Below are 13,480 nucleotides of genomic sequence, written 5' to 3'. Positions count from 1 at the left end.
AACGTTTTGACAATTTTTTTGTATTATTTATTTATTTTGCCATACCATGCTATTAAAAAAATACAAACCAAACCAAGAAAACTTTCACATTGAATCCCCTAATATGCCTATTTTTTCCTAATTTTTACACTGAAACCTTTGAAATAAAAATAAATCCCATTACTAAATCACAAACCAAATGATAATAATTTAATAAGAGCATACAAGAAACATTATTTCTACTTAGCCATGCACATAAAAAAAAGAAAGAAAAAAAGGACTGAAAGACACAAATAAAGGCAAGAGAAGAGAATAAAATGCTTGATTGGAAGGGGACCAGTTGCCTTCAAGTCGACTCTGACTCAGGGTTTTTAATGGCTGAGTTTTTTGGATGTAGATTGCCAGCCCCTTCTTCCGAGGCTCCTTTGAGTGGACTTGAACCTTCAAGTTAGCAGCTGAGTGTGTTAAATGTTTGCATCGCCCAGGGTTTTATTTTACTGAAAGGGAGAGAGGGAAAAAACAATCTTTCCTTAAGATTTCTCGGATTTCCCTTCCTTAAAACTATAAAGGTTCCAGATTTTCAAAATAAGTCCATCGCATTGGAAATATACTGCCAGTCCTTTGAGATTTAAATAATAGACATTTGTGAATAATGGTAACATCAGTTGTCAATAGGAAAAGGTGAATGGGTAGAGTGAAGAAACCGCTGCAAGGGGATAATGGAAAGCTGAAGAGGTGTAAGAACTGGAAAAAAAAAAAAATCAACTTATCACAGGTAATAATCACAAAACAACTTTGCTTTCTGAGGTCAGTTTCTTATGTTCAACCGAAGTTGCTTTTTGCATCACATGGATCTTCTAAACTTTCGCCTGGACAGGCCCTTGGTAGTTTGTATCTAAGCCGGTTCCTGCAGAAGTGGCACAAAGCAGAGTAGATGGAAATAGGAACATTCGAAGGGTCACAATCTCTTGCATCAGGGGTAGGGTGGGAAAGGGGAGGCAACCTGAGCTGCAGCCTGAGGAGTTGTGTAGATTTTAGAGAGACACCAAATTGCCACGCTAGGAGTTATCTGTCCCATAGCTGGCAAACCATAGCACATGCATTTTCTGCTTGAAAATGAGCCTTACATACAGTATAACAAGAAAAAAAAAAAAAAAAAAGAGAGAGAGAGAAAAGCACGAATATCGAGAACTAGTCAGTCCTTCTCAGAACTGCCTCATATCTTTCCCTTGCATTTTATTGAATCAAGATACACATTAATTTTGGAAAAGTCTAAATAGGCATGTGATTAATTTTTCTGTTTCATACTGAAATAATGTTATAAGCCTGAAAATGCTTTTTACATGTTATCTGAAATCTATGACTCTTCTGTTTTAAGTAAACATCAAGTACTTAGCTAATTAAATATGATACTCTCAGGGTTTGTTTATAGGAAAGTGTTGACTTCCAGGATGTTGTGTTTAAGTCTTGATAACACTATGTAGAAAACGACTGCGTGCTCTCTTTTCATAGGCTGACCTTGCAGCCACCACTGCCTGAAAATGGTTCAAAACAAAAAATGATCTAAGGGATGAAACAAGATAAGATCAAACTGATGTCATAGTGATTACACTAAGTACCATTCAGTCTTGGGTGGGATTTACTGTTGATCCCCAGGCTTAGATGCAGGTGGGAACATGTAGTTTTTATTACTCGGCTGGTATAAAAGATAGGTGAGGACTTTATGAATTACAGTTACTGAGAATCACAAGACGAAACTGGAATCCTTCTTCAGATTCACAAGCAACTGCCCTGAACACATCCTGCCAAAAGTCCAGACGAAGGTAATATGAATGAAACAATTTTTGAGATTTTAATTGAGCAAGGAATGACACATTTGAACCTATAGGAGAGCTTTCAGAGTCTATGTATAGACCTTAATAAGATGAGAGAGGAGGTATTTGCTCACTTTCTTTCAGCGCTCACGATTAAGTTAGGAGAAACTCTGAAAAATTGTGGTCTGCGATCACAAGCTAAGATATTATCTAGCAGAAGCCAGAAACCAAACTTCTACTAGGATGCTTGAATGCTTGTCAGTATCTAAAAAATTTCCTTAAGAATTATTAGATGTCATTTGAAAGGCATTCTTCCGAGTAGCTTCCAGGGGTCAGGCACAGGGGTGGACATTAAATAAATTGTCAATAATTTTTATTATCAGTTTTTAAATGATGAGTAACTGTAACTTCCAGCTGTCCATTAATAGAACAGCTCATCTATTCAGCCAAATGACAGTAACTTCTGGTATCTTTTGAATAGATGTTCTCATGTAGACTTGAATAGTCACACTGGAATTTCCTGAACAACATTGTTTCCATTTTCTTCTTTCATACAATGTCACAAAAATCAGAGTCAGTATTATTTCTCTAGGTATTACTAATGACCTTTCAATGATAAGTCACTTGCCCAAGCCTGATTGGTTTGTTCCAATGAAGATCTCTGGAAAATTTTGCTGACCTTAGAAGGAGGGCTGCTGGTGCAAACAGTTAAGTGCTTGGCTGCTAACCAAAAGGTTGTCGGTTTGAACTCATCCATTGGCTCTGTGGGAGAAAGACCTGGTGATCTGCTCCCATAACGATTACAACCAAGCAAATCCCATGGGGACAGTTCTGCTCTGTCATGTGGGGTCTCTATGAGTCGAAATTGACTTGATAGTACATAACAACAACCAAAACTAAAAACCAAACCTGTTGCTGTCAAATGGATTCCGACTTATAGCGACCCTATAGGACAGAGTAGAACTGCCCCATAGAGTTTCCAAGGAGCACCTGGAGGATTCAAACTGCTGACTCTTTGGTTAGCAGCCTTAGCATTTAACCAGTACACCAACAGGGTTTCTCTAACAATAAATAGTCACATTTAAATTGGCACAAGTTGAAATGGCAGCTGGTTAGGAAATTGAGACTAGAAGATAAAAGTTCTCTTTTGCCCCCCTTACAAGTGTTGAGGAACAGGAAGGATTTGGGCACATGGGAAGAACTATGGGCTGATACTTGATGGATTCCTTGAGAATGCAAAAACTGTTTCATCCCCATAGGAACTTCTGTTTTCTAAGTTCAACAATCCTTTCCCTCCTCAAAAGTAAAATATTTTGCATTTAAAGAGAGGAAACTTTCTAAGTTTCTGAAGAAGTCTTTCAAATAATTACTTGGCTTAAGACCAATTCAGTTATTCACAATATTAGTTGTCCAAATTGCATTGCAACACTTAGCTATAGTCTTGAATTTTTTAAAAAAGAGATCAGTCACCATTTATGAAAGTTTTACGTGTTTTCAGTACGAGTTTAACTTTGGTTTTCTTAAGTATCTTTCCTTGTTTCTTGCAGTAGTTAATTGAGTTAGTGAAATTTTAAGTGAGTCATATTTCTGTTTCCTGCTGAAAGGGTGGTATGTGAAAAACGTTAGAAAAGCAATTGATTATGTTCCAGAACAGAGTCTCAGTTTCATTGCATAGTTCTTTTTAATGTGGGACTCAAATTTACATGAGAACTCAAAGTAAGAGCTGGAAAATAGAAAGAGCAAAATTAGAAGGTAATGTGCATCTTGTTCAAAAGCAGATCGAGGCAATTTGCTTCCACAAAGAGAAAATGTACAGGAATAAATTAGTATTTCTATAGCACCAAATTTCCATTTTTTTGCAGATTGTGAATCCTAAAGAAGTTCACAGTCAGCTTATGATCCTTGCAAATTCTGCTTTTGGTGTAACATTTCAGCAGTACTCATAGTAATGTTGCACAAAGTAATCCAGCAATTCTTTGGCTCATCACACTCAGAAATAATGTTGCGGAAATTCTCTAGGATCCTTAGTATGTTGGGGACTAAGAGAGAGAGGGCTGAGGCTTATGGGGAGGGGGTATAATCAAGGGCAAAATTTGGAATTGAACTGGGAAAGGCAACGCTAACAACATCATCTATGTGTGAATCAGAGTCATAAAGGAGGAAACGGATTAACTGTGTGCTTCTAGGCTATGGGGGTAGCACAGGTGGAAGGGTTCTGCCTTAGGGTCAAATCATGTTCTTGGTGACTTTGGCAGACTCCTTTAATTTTCTGAAGTGCAGGTTTCTCACCTATGAAATAATGCTTCCTTCATAGAAGTGCAAAGATAATCAAACAAGGAAACGTTATCTGAAAGCTAAGGCTTCAACCCCTCCAGCCGTCCCCTACCAGTCAGACACCGGTCCTTTTAACTTGATCAGTTCTAAAATTCCTGTGCTATCCCTCTTTATCCAAATGAAATGGACTTCGTAAGTCTGATCCTAAGAAGGTGACCTCAAATAAATGGGTAAAAATAAAAAGTTAGATGGGCAAGTTATATTTAAGCTGGTACATGATAACGTTGCTCTCAAAAAAAGATGTCAACATCTTATTAAGGGGCATGCCATCTAAAAAAACTAAGAAACTTATTGGAATATATAAAGGGTTGAAGGTGGTATAGTGGGGTATGGTTCAGAGTTTGGATTTTGGAGTTATAAAGGGTCATTTTTAAATCTTGGCTCTGCCAGTGACTAGCTTGTTACATCACCTCCAGAATTTATTTATCTGTAAATGTGAGAATAATACCTCATAGGGCTGTCATTAGCGTTTAAAGTATTTGTGTATCCAAGGTACCCAGAAGAATATTTAGCACATACAAGCGCTCAATTAACGGCAGGTATCTTTTTTAAAGTATAAGACAGTACCAAATCTATTATTATAGATGCCGTGCAGAATGCTAACTCCAAAATGTTTTTACACCTTGTTGTATTTGCCCTAATAGATTAACTGAATAAACAGAACATATGTTATATAAATAACCCACTATAGAGGAAAGTACAGGGAGAAAGTAGAGAGGCAAGATTACAGTTCTATATCTAAGACTTCCGAGGAGAAATTCTTGTTAAAAGATTAGCAGTGTTTCCAGTTATCTATTGCTGTGCACCCAACTACCTGAAAAATTAATGAATAAATAATGAATCATTATCACCTATTGGGCTCAGCAGGGTAATTAAGTTGGGCCTCCCATGCAGTTGCCTTCGGAAAGTGGCTGGGGCTGAAGTTATCTGCAGGCAGGACGGGTCTGGTCATTCAGGATAGCTTCTTCACTCACATGTCTCCCTACTCCTTGGGCTATTTCTCCCTTTCTATGCGGCCTCTCATCCTCCAGGGCATCTGCATGTGGCTTAACCTTCTCATCCTATGATGATCTCAGGGTAGTAGTACTTCTTACATGGCAGTTGACTTCTAAAAGGCAAGAAGCAGAAACTGCCAGGGATATGTCCAGAACTGACCCAGTGTCACTTCTGCCCTATTCTATTTGTTTAAGTGGTCATAGGGCCTGCCTAGATCTAATGGGATACAAAGGTAGACAATACCTTTTGATGTGGGAGTTGTAAGGTCACATTGCCGAAGAGCACGTGGGCTGAGAGCTGTTATTGTGGCCATTTTGGGAAAATACAACCTGTCAGAGCAGTAAAGACTTAGGGGCGATGAACAACAAAGGGAATTCTCTTTGAGGCTCCTCTGCTCTGTTTTTACCATAGAAAAAATACCTTATAAATAAAGTCGGCAGGATTGATAAATCTATAATCCTGGGCTACCTATTCTATTACTGAATTTAGGCAAATGATTTTTTTTTGCATGTGCTTTACTACATTTATTTGTGTTTTTTAAGTGTTTATTTCTCCTACTCAACCTTGGACCCCTGGTGCCACAGTGGCTAAGAGCTACAGCTGCTAATCAAAAGGTTGGCAGTTCGAATCCACTAGCTACTCCTTGGAAACCCTATGGGGCAGTTCTACTCCGTCCTATATGGTCACTATGAGTTGGAACTGACTCGATGGCAATGAGTTTGTTTTCTTATTACTTTTAAATGAGGAAAATGATATTTGGTGTGTCAGAAGATGGCATGAAAAATGTCTCATAGAAACGTAACAGAAGATAATGCACAAATCAAAAAAGTTACAAGAAAGATTCTTATTATAATAATTTCCCACATAAATTTTCTGGCCTTTGGAACTTTTACTTCTCTGTGTGATAAACTGACACTATGCAAAGTTTTATTTCTGATAGTATTTATTTAAAAAATCATGTTGTTTTAAAAATTTGGTGTATTTAAAAATAACAAACATTTGAAATTCTCATTTAAAACAATATTTTATGGTGCGTAGAGTTTTCACATCAACATCTTATTGATTTTTTTGCAACATAGATTTAGTATACAGAAAATTAAAAAAATGCTGATGTGCTAGGCACATCAGAAAGATAATAGAAGAATCAAGATTTTGATTACATAATTATGTTAGCACTGTAGAGCATCTTTGAGTAACAATTAAAGTGGAAAGTGTACATCTTATTGCAAGTCTCTTAAATTTAGTCAATTAGGAAAAGAAAATACTCAAAACATGATTATTACAAGAATGCTCATAAAGAAATTGAAATCATTTTTTTAATGCCATGGTCGCTATGAGTCAGAATCGACTCGACGGCACTGGGTTTGGTTTTTTTGGTTTATGAGCATTATATCAACTTTCTTCTAAATACTGACTGCTCTTCTTTCTTTTTAAAAGAAATGTTCTGAAAGTTCATCCTTTGTTCTATTCTTCTTTGTGGAAACCCCTGTTTTCATAGAGCTTTATAAGCAGTGTTGTATGTTTCTTTTGTCTATGGGCCCTTGTTTTCATTTCTTTTCTTTCCATTTCATCTGGAAAACCAGTTGGCACTCTTAATTTCGTGGAGGCAAAAAATGACTGTTCAGTGATTGGTAAACAGAAATGCCATCCCAAATACTGCTGCCGAACTGGGTTACTTCATTTGGCCTTATTTTCCTCAAATACAGGGGCACCTGAGGGATACTTTATTTGCTACCTCTACCTGCTGGGAAATCATAAGGACTACTGAATGAAGGTCAAAACAACAAAATATACATATACATATACTACTGTCGTGTTTCTTTTTCCATTAAGTACATGTTCTTTATCCTCAGTAGTTTTTCTATCCTTTTTCATGTCTCCAGCCTCCCAAATGTCTCAATACCTAAATATGCTTTTATTATTTCAGTTATCACTTTAACTCATAATTATTTGCCTTTGTACCTGGAGCCCTCATTGTCCTCTGAGCTCCTCAGGTGACAGGATATCTTATTCATATTCGTATCACGTGTACTTGGCACAGTGCCTGGCACGTAGCAGGTATTCATTTCAAAGTCCTTAAATCTCCCAAGAATTCAATTCGAACCTTAAAAATTTGCACTTTACAACATTTGAACTCCTGCTAAACTATCTAAAATTCATCTTTTTATAAAATAAACTTTAATCATCATTATTAAAAAATGGTTGAGGAGAGTTGAGGCAGATTGTGTGGGTATTAACCAGTCTTTCCCTTTCCCCCCAAATCTTAAGCCATTCCTTGTCACCATCTTTGGAGAAAACTATCAGTGAATGTGTTAATGGGTCTCAAGTTACTCTAGTTCTGGGGAGAAATGTTGAGGAAAAGATGTTTTCTTAGAAGAAATGGAAAGCCTGGAGGATTAAGGTTGGGTGACTGGAACATGGAACAACAAAAAGATACTCACTGTTGTACCTGGGATTCAGAGTATGTTACAAGAACAAGGTAGAAACCCACTTACTGGACGCAGATCACAGGAGGAAGGAAAACTAGTAGCCGGAGTCACTCACAGCTGAATTTCCTGACCACTGAACCCAGACTCTTTAAATTTCTTTACCTGGAGACAGAGGTAGCCACTTGGCAGGAGGTGGAGGTAAGCCTGCAGATGGGCTCGGGGCCCTTCTCTGGGGAAGTTGGTAGGACGAAGGAGCCAGGATATTATATTTTCCTTTGAGACTTTCTACCTTCAAACCTTTTATTAAGACAATTCCTGAATTATCTTCTCTGGATCAGATAGTTAACAATTACAGGCCTATCTTTTGTTTAAGCAACAATTACTGAATCCCTATCTCATGACAGGCAATGTTCTGGGGATTAAAGACCCTATCCTTAAGGGGTTTCTTTCACCAATTATCATTTAGTCAAGGCTGGATTGGTTAGATGGGGCTAATGAGGTAAAGCCTTAGATTAACCCTCAAGAAGTCAGTTAGATTTAATCTGCTTAATTAACATAGAATTATGCTTCTAAACCTAGCCAGTCATCTCAAAAATGTACGTTATGAGTCAGTTGGGCTTCCTGGTGTGAGACTATAGATGAGTCACCCAGCTATCAGCAACACTGGAAAAACAAAAAACCTCATATCTGGCAGTAGGAGATCAATGGCAATGTCTTTGCAAGTGAAGGGCAAAATGTCATATTGTTCCAAGCACTTGTAATCTTTTCGGAAGAATCTTTTCCACACACATAGACACACACACACATTTATAGCTTGTGTGGTACACTGGTAGAGGATTTACCTGTTTCATAAACTATTTAATAAATTAATTATATAAAGATAATTATATATATCTCAATAAATAATATAATAATGTAATGCAAACATATTAAATAATAATAAATTATAGTAATAATATTCTTTTGTACTTTTAAAAATGTTACCTCTTCTTTACAAGTCATATTATATCAAGAATCTAAATTTAGGTACATATGTACTTTGATATAAACTAAGGGACACCTAATTTAACCCTGGAGCTCTTAAATATGCTTTTTATTAATGTTTTCTTCTGAGTATCTCTGACTTTTATATTCTGGAATAAAATGGCTCCCTTTTTGCATATTTAATACTTACAGACTCACACCTTTGCCAGCTACAAATTACACAGCTAAGTGAGAATACATTGTCTCTAATGAATTTATTATCTGAAAACATGTCATTTTCTTGAACATTTATTCTAAGTTGTCATTTAAGGCCTATCTTATTCCTCAATGTGAATGACAGCTCTACATTAGCAACTTTTGATAGGTATTATTATTATTACTGTTCTAAGATTCCAGTTCAACCTTGTAATCGTATTGAGCATCTACTATGAGCAAGGCCTTTTGCTAGGGTGGTGGTGGATTAGAGGGGCATAGTCTCTGCCCCTGGTGGCGCAGTGGTTAAGAGCTTGGCTGCGATCCAAAATGTCAGTGGTTTGAATCTACCAGCCGCTCCTTGGAAACCCTATGGGACAGTTCTACTCTGTCCTATAGGGTTGCAATGAGTGGGAATTGACTCCATGGCAACGGGTTTCATCTCTGCCCTTAAGAAGCTTTCAGAAGGACAGAGAGACAGACATACTCATGACTGGCTAGAGTTCAGGACAGTCTGTGGGACTTGATCTAATAATTATAAGCAAAATGGTAGGAGAATGCAGTGGAGGGGTCTACTCGTTCTGGCTTCGGAGATGGATGAAGTCTTCACATTGGAGCTTGCAGTTGGACAGCTCCTTAGTAGACTCTGAGGTGGATGGGGTGGTGAGAGAGAGAAAGGCCTTTAAGGCTGAGGTGAGAAAACACTTGTTTTCTTGGACTCATATTATTCTGGTGTAGTTGGGTGGCAGGAGGTGTGGGCATTGAGATGTAGGGTCTTTTGCACTGCAGACTTTTTTAAGTCTGGTTGATTTCCACATTCGATGATCCAGCTGAATGTGGAAATTGGTTGATGAAGACCAATTTATCATTTTTTTCATTTTTGCTTATGCTTGTTGTGTCAAGTCTAAAAACTCTTTGCTTAGACCTAGGTTGTGCAAATGTTTTCCCATTTTTTTTCCCCCCCAAAATCATAGTTTTACATTTAAGTTTATGATTCATTTTGAGTTAATTTTTTCCTAGAGTGTGAGGCTTAGGATGGTTTCATTTTTTACCTATGGATGTCCAATTGCTCTAGCAACATTTATTGAAGAGGCTATCCTTCCTTCATTCAATGGCTTTGGCACCTTTGTCAAAAATCAGTTGGACGTATCTGTGTGGGTCTGTTTCTGGGTTCTCTATTCTTTTTCATTGGTCTATGTATTTATTCCTCTGCTCTGCTAATAGTACATTATCTTGATTGCTGTAACTAGATAGTAAATCTTAACACAGGTTAGAGAGTTTCCTTCTACTTCATTTCTAAAATTGTTTTGGTTATTTTAGATCCTTTGCTTTTCAATGTGAATTTTAGCATAAGCTTGTTTATGTCTACAAAAAACCTTGCTGGAATTTTAATAGGCATTTCATTAAACCTATAGATCGATTCGGAGAGAATTGACATCTTTACTATGCTGAGTCTTCCAAACCATGAGCATACTATGCCTCTCTATTTAGTTCTGGCCTCATGCACTCAAAATGCTGAGGTAAAGGTGTATCTACAGGTGTAAGTCAAGGAGTACATTTAACAAAACTTTAATCAGCATTCTCTGCTCTCTACCCCTGCCATCTTGTTGAATCGGCATTTTAGTATTACACATTGACAAAGAGACTTACAGCTCACCTACCACCAGTGAATAAAAAACAGGAGAGACATAGTATTTTCCTTTTGTCTCCAACTTGGAAACGGGAGGGCTCCAATGCTTATGTATCATATCATATTGTATTATATCACACCATATCATGCCTATCTACACTCATATATAATATGTATCTTTGATACTATCTAGCTTAATTTCCTTGTTGAGGTTTCTTAACAAGGTGATATATATTTAAAGAGAGAATTTATTTTTGTTATCATTAAGCCAAATCCAACTGGTTTACATGAGGAATGGGAAGATTCAATTTCCTACTTCCTTTCTAAAAAGAGATGGCCAGTGAAATTATTCTCTTTGTTTTTTAATTTACATGGTTTTAGAGTGTACTGGGTCCTGGATGGTATAAATTATTAACGTGCTCAGCTATTAACCAAAAGGTTGGCAGTTCACATTCACACAGAGGCACCTTGGGAGAAAGGTGGTCTGCTTCCAAGAGGTTACAACCTTTGGAAACCCTAGAGCACAGTTCTACTCTGACAAACATGGGGTCACCACCATGAGTTGGAGTCAACTCAATGGTAATAGGTGGAGTATGCTGGGGAGCTGAAAAAAGGATCAAGACAGTGATCACTACTATTAGTAGTAATGTTAAAGTTACTTGTTGTTGTTATTACTGGAAATCAGTTTTTAGATTAACTAACTTTCTCCCCCCCGCCCCCCAATCTGTTTTGCAGGAAAGCCATGGATTACTACAGAAAATATGCGGTTGTCATTCTGGCCACACTGTCTGTGTTTCTGCATCTCCTCCATTCCTTTCCTGATGGAGAGTTTGCATTGCAGGGTGCGTGACCAAACTTGGTTTGCAGTAATAAGAACAACATACAGATATACATCAGTAACTCCATTAATACATTTTCATCTCCTTTTCAAATATGATAACAAATCTGTGCCTGCTGGATACATATCTAAGCACTTGTAGATTGTGAGCATAAAATTAAATTAGGTTCAGAAAATGTACAGTGAGTGATATCTCATATGTCCATTTAAATAGCAGCTTGTACATTTTCATTTGAAATGGATTCTTTGTTATTCTTTATCTGAGTTTTAAAAGCAGAAAATGCTTTTTATTTAGTTGCCTCATTTTTTGTTTTCATGTTTCTCCCAAAAGACTTGAGAAGATTTTAACATTCCCTTAGTAGGTGAATTTTCATATCACTTAACAAGTGAGAAAAACAAAACCATTTTATGCAGTAAATTTGTTTTGCTGTATAGTTTGAAAGAAAATCTCATATAGTAACTGGTATAATTCTATCTGCGGTGAAATTGTGAATCACTATTGGTTAGGGTTTTTCTCTAGAAAAGTGGTAATATTGTAATCCCAAGTCCCAAGTGCAGCTGCCAGATCTAATAGCAGGTTCCCTGCACGTGCTGAGCATTCTTAATTCTGACATATTTTTCTCTGTCAATATTTGGAATTTCTATGGGGAAAAATAACAGCACAGACCAAGAAGTAGAATATTTTGCCTCTGAGCAAAACTCTCCTCTCAGATGAGCATGGTGTTTTCATCTGTCAAGTTTTGTGTTCCCTACAGGCATACTATTAGCATTGGGATAGAGAATCCAAGTTGGAGGACAGAGAAACTAACACAACTGTGATTTCCCATGCATATCGGCAAGCATTGTTTTCCCATGTAAATAACTGTAACCAATACAAATAGATATTATGTATGAAGATGAACTTATTGCAAAAAAGTATTTATTTTCCAAAGAAAAAAGAACATTTACCATCTTATACATAAGGAAATACTCATTATGAGTATTTCTTTTTGAATCCTCTTCGGCTTGTTTTGATCTTTGCCTTTTTAATGATAGGTTGCCCAGAATGCAAGCTAAAGGAGAACAAATACTTCTCCAAGCTGGGAGCCCCAATTTATCAATGCATGGGCTGCTGCTTCTCCAGAGCATATCCCACTCCAGCGAGATCCAAGAAGACAATGTTGGTTCCCAAAAACATCACCTCAGAGGCCACGTGCTGTGTGGCCAAAACATTTACCAAGGTGAGAACTTAAATGGTCCCAGAAGCTTTCAAACAGCTTAAACAGAGAAATGCCCACAGAGTGTATCCATGGGTTTTAATGCCAAAGGTGACCCATTGTTTGATGGACATTTATACAGGGAGGGTCTGCATTTGTCCGTTTTAATTAACAGAGTCTACAGTCTTGTGGGTACTAGAAAAAAAACAGGCAGGATTCATTCAGAATGAAGAGAATGGGGTGGAGGTGAAGAAGGGAAGGTTGGGCGAGACTACACCATCTGTACATAATACAAACCTACCCTTTTAGAGTGAAAATAGCAGCCGAAAGGGAGAGTATGTAAATGCAGTAAGCATCTACTTAGTTCATCTGGCTACATAGAGATATTTTGCATATGTATGTATTTAATTTTGCATATGTATGTATTTTTTCCTTCCTTCCTCTTTAGGCCACAGTCATGGGAAATGCCAAAGTGGAGAACCACACGGAGTGCCACTGCAGCACCTGCTACTATCACAAATCTTAAATATTTTGCCATGCTGTGTTGGCGACTGCTGATTTCCCGGAATGGAAGATTAAGTTGTTCACTGTTTATGGTCTTATGAGATAAAACCCTCCTTTTCCTTACCATACCACCTTTGACATGCTTCAAAGATATACTGCAGCTTTATTGCCTTTCTCCTTATCCTTCAGTATAATCAGCAGTCTAGCTCTTTTCATGGGGAATAAAATACAACATTTAGCATGACCATAAAAAGCTGGTTCCTTTAGAAATAAAATCTTTTAAATCATCATTCAATCATTAAATTGTAATTTCTTCTTAAAGGCTTAAAGCCAGTTGCTTTTCATGGGATTAATTGAAGGGAGTGAGTCAATGGCTGAGTTGGGGTCACAGGCACTCAGTGACCTGACACTGGAGACCCTTGTTCCCACCAACCTTTCTAGAAACAAGCGGTGAGTCCTTCCAGCCATGGCCTAGACATCAGATGATTCATTGGGGTGAAGGAAGAAAATATGAGAGCTTCTATTCATTATATAGATTATACAATTTATAAATAAATAATTATGCATATGTTGGGGATGTTTGA

The 13,480-nt window shown here is 37.3% G+C and overlaps 1 protein-coding gene across 1 annotated transcript; it reads left to right on the top strand.

Moving 5' to 3' along the window:
• Positions 1 to 1,628: 1,628 nt before the first annotated feature.
• CGA (glycoprotein hormones, alpha polypeptide) lies at positions 1,629 to 13,186 on the top strand. The gene is made up of 4 exons (XM_049896825.1): positions 1,629 to 1,802; positions 11,094 to 11,200; positions 12,232 to 12,416; positions 12,841 to 13,186. The coding sequence occupies exons 2-4, from the start codon at positions 11,101 to 11,103 to the stop codon at positions 12,916 to 12,918; spliced, it is 363 nt and encodes a 120-aa protein (XP_049752782.1). The 5' UTR covers positions 1,629 to 1,802; positions 11,094 to 11,100; the 3' UTR covers positions 12,919 to 13,186.
• Positions 13,187 to 13,480: the final 294 nt, after the last annotated feature.

The sequence above is a fragment of the Elephas maximus genome, chromosome 1, assembly GCF_024166365.1.
Source record: "Elephas maximus indicus isolate mEleMax1 chromosome 1, mEleMax1 primary haplotype, whole genome shotgun sequence".
Lineage (NCBI taxonomy): Eukaryota > Metazoa > Chordata > Mammalia > Proboscidea > Elephantidae > Elephas > Elephas maximus.
This window is presented reverse-complemented; position numbering and strand designations above follow the sequence as displayed.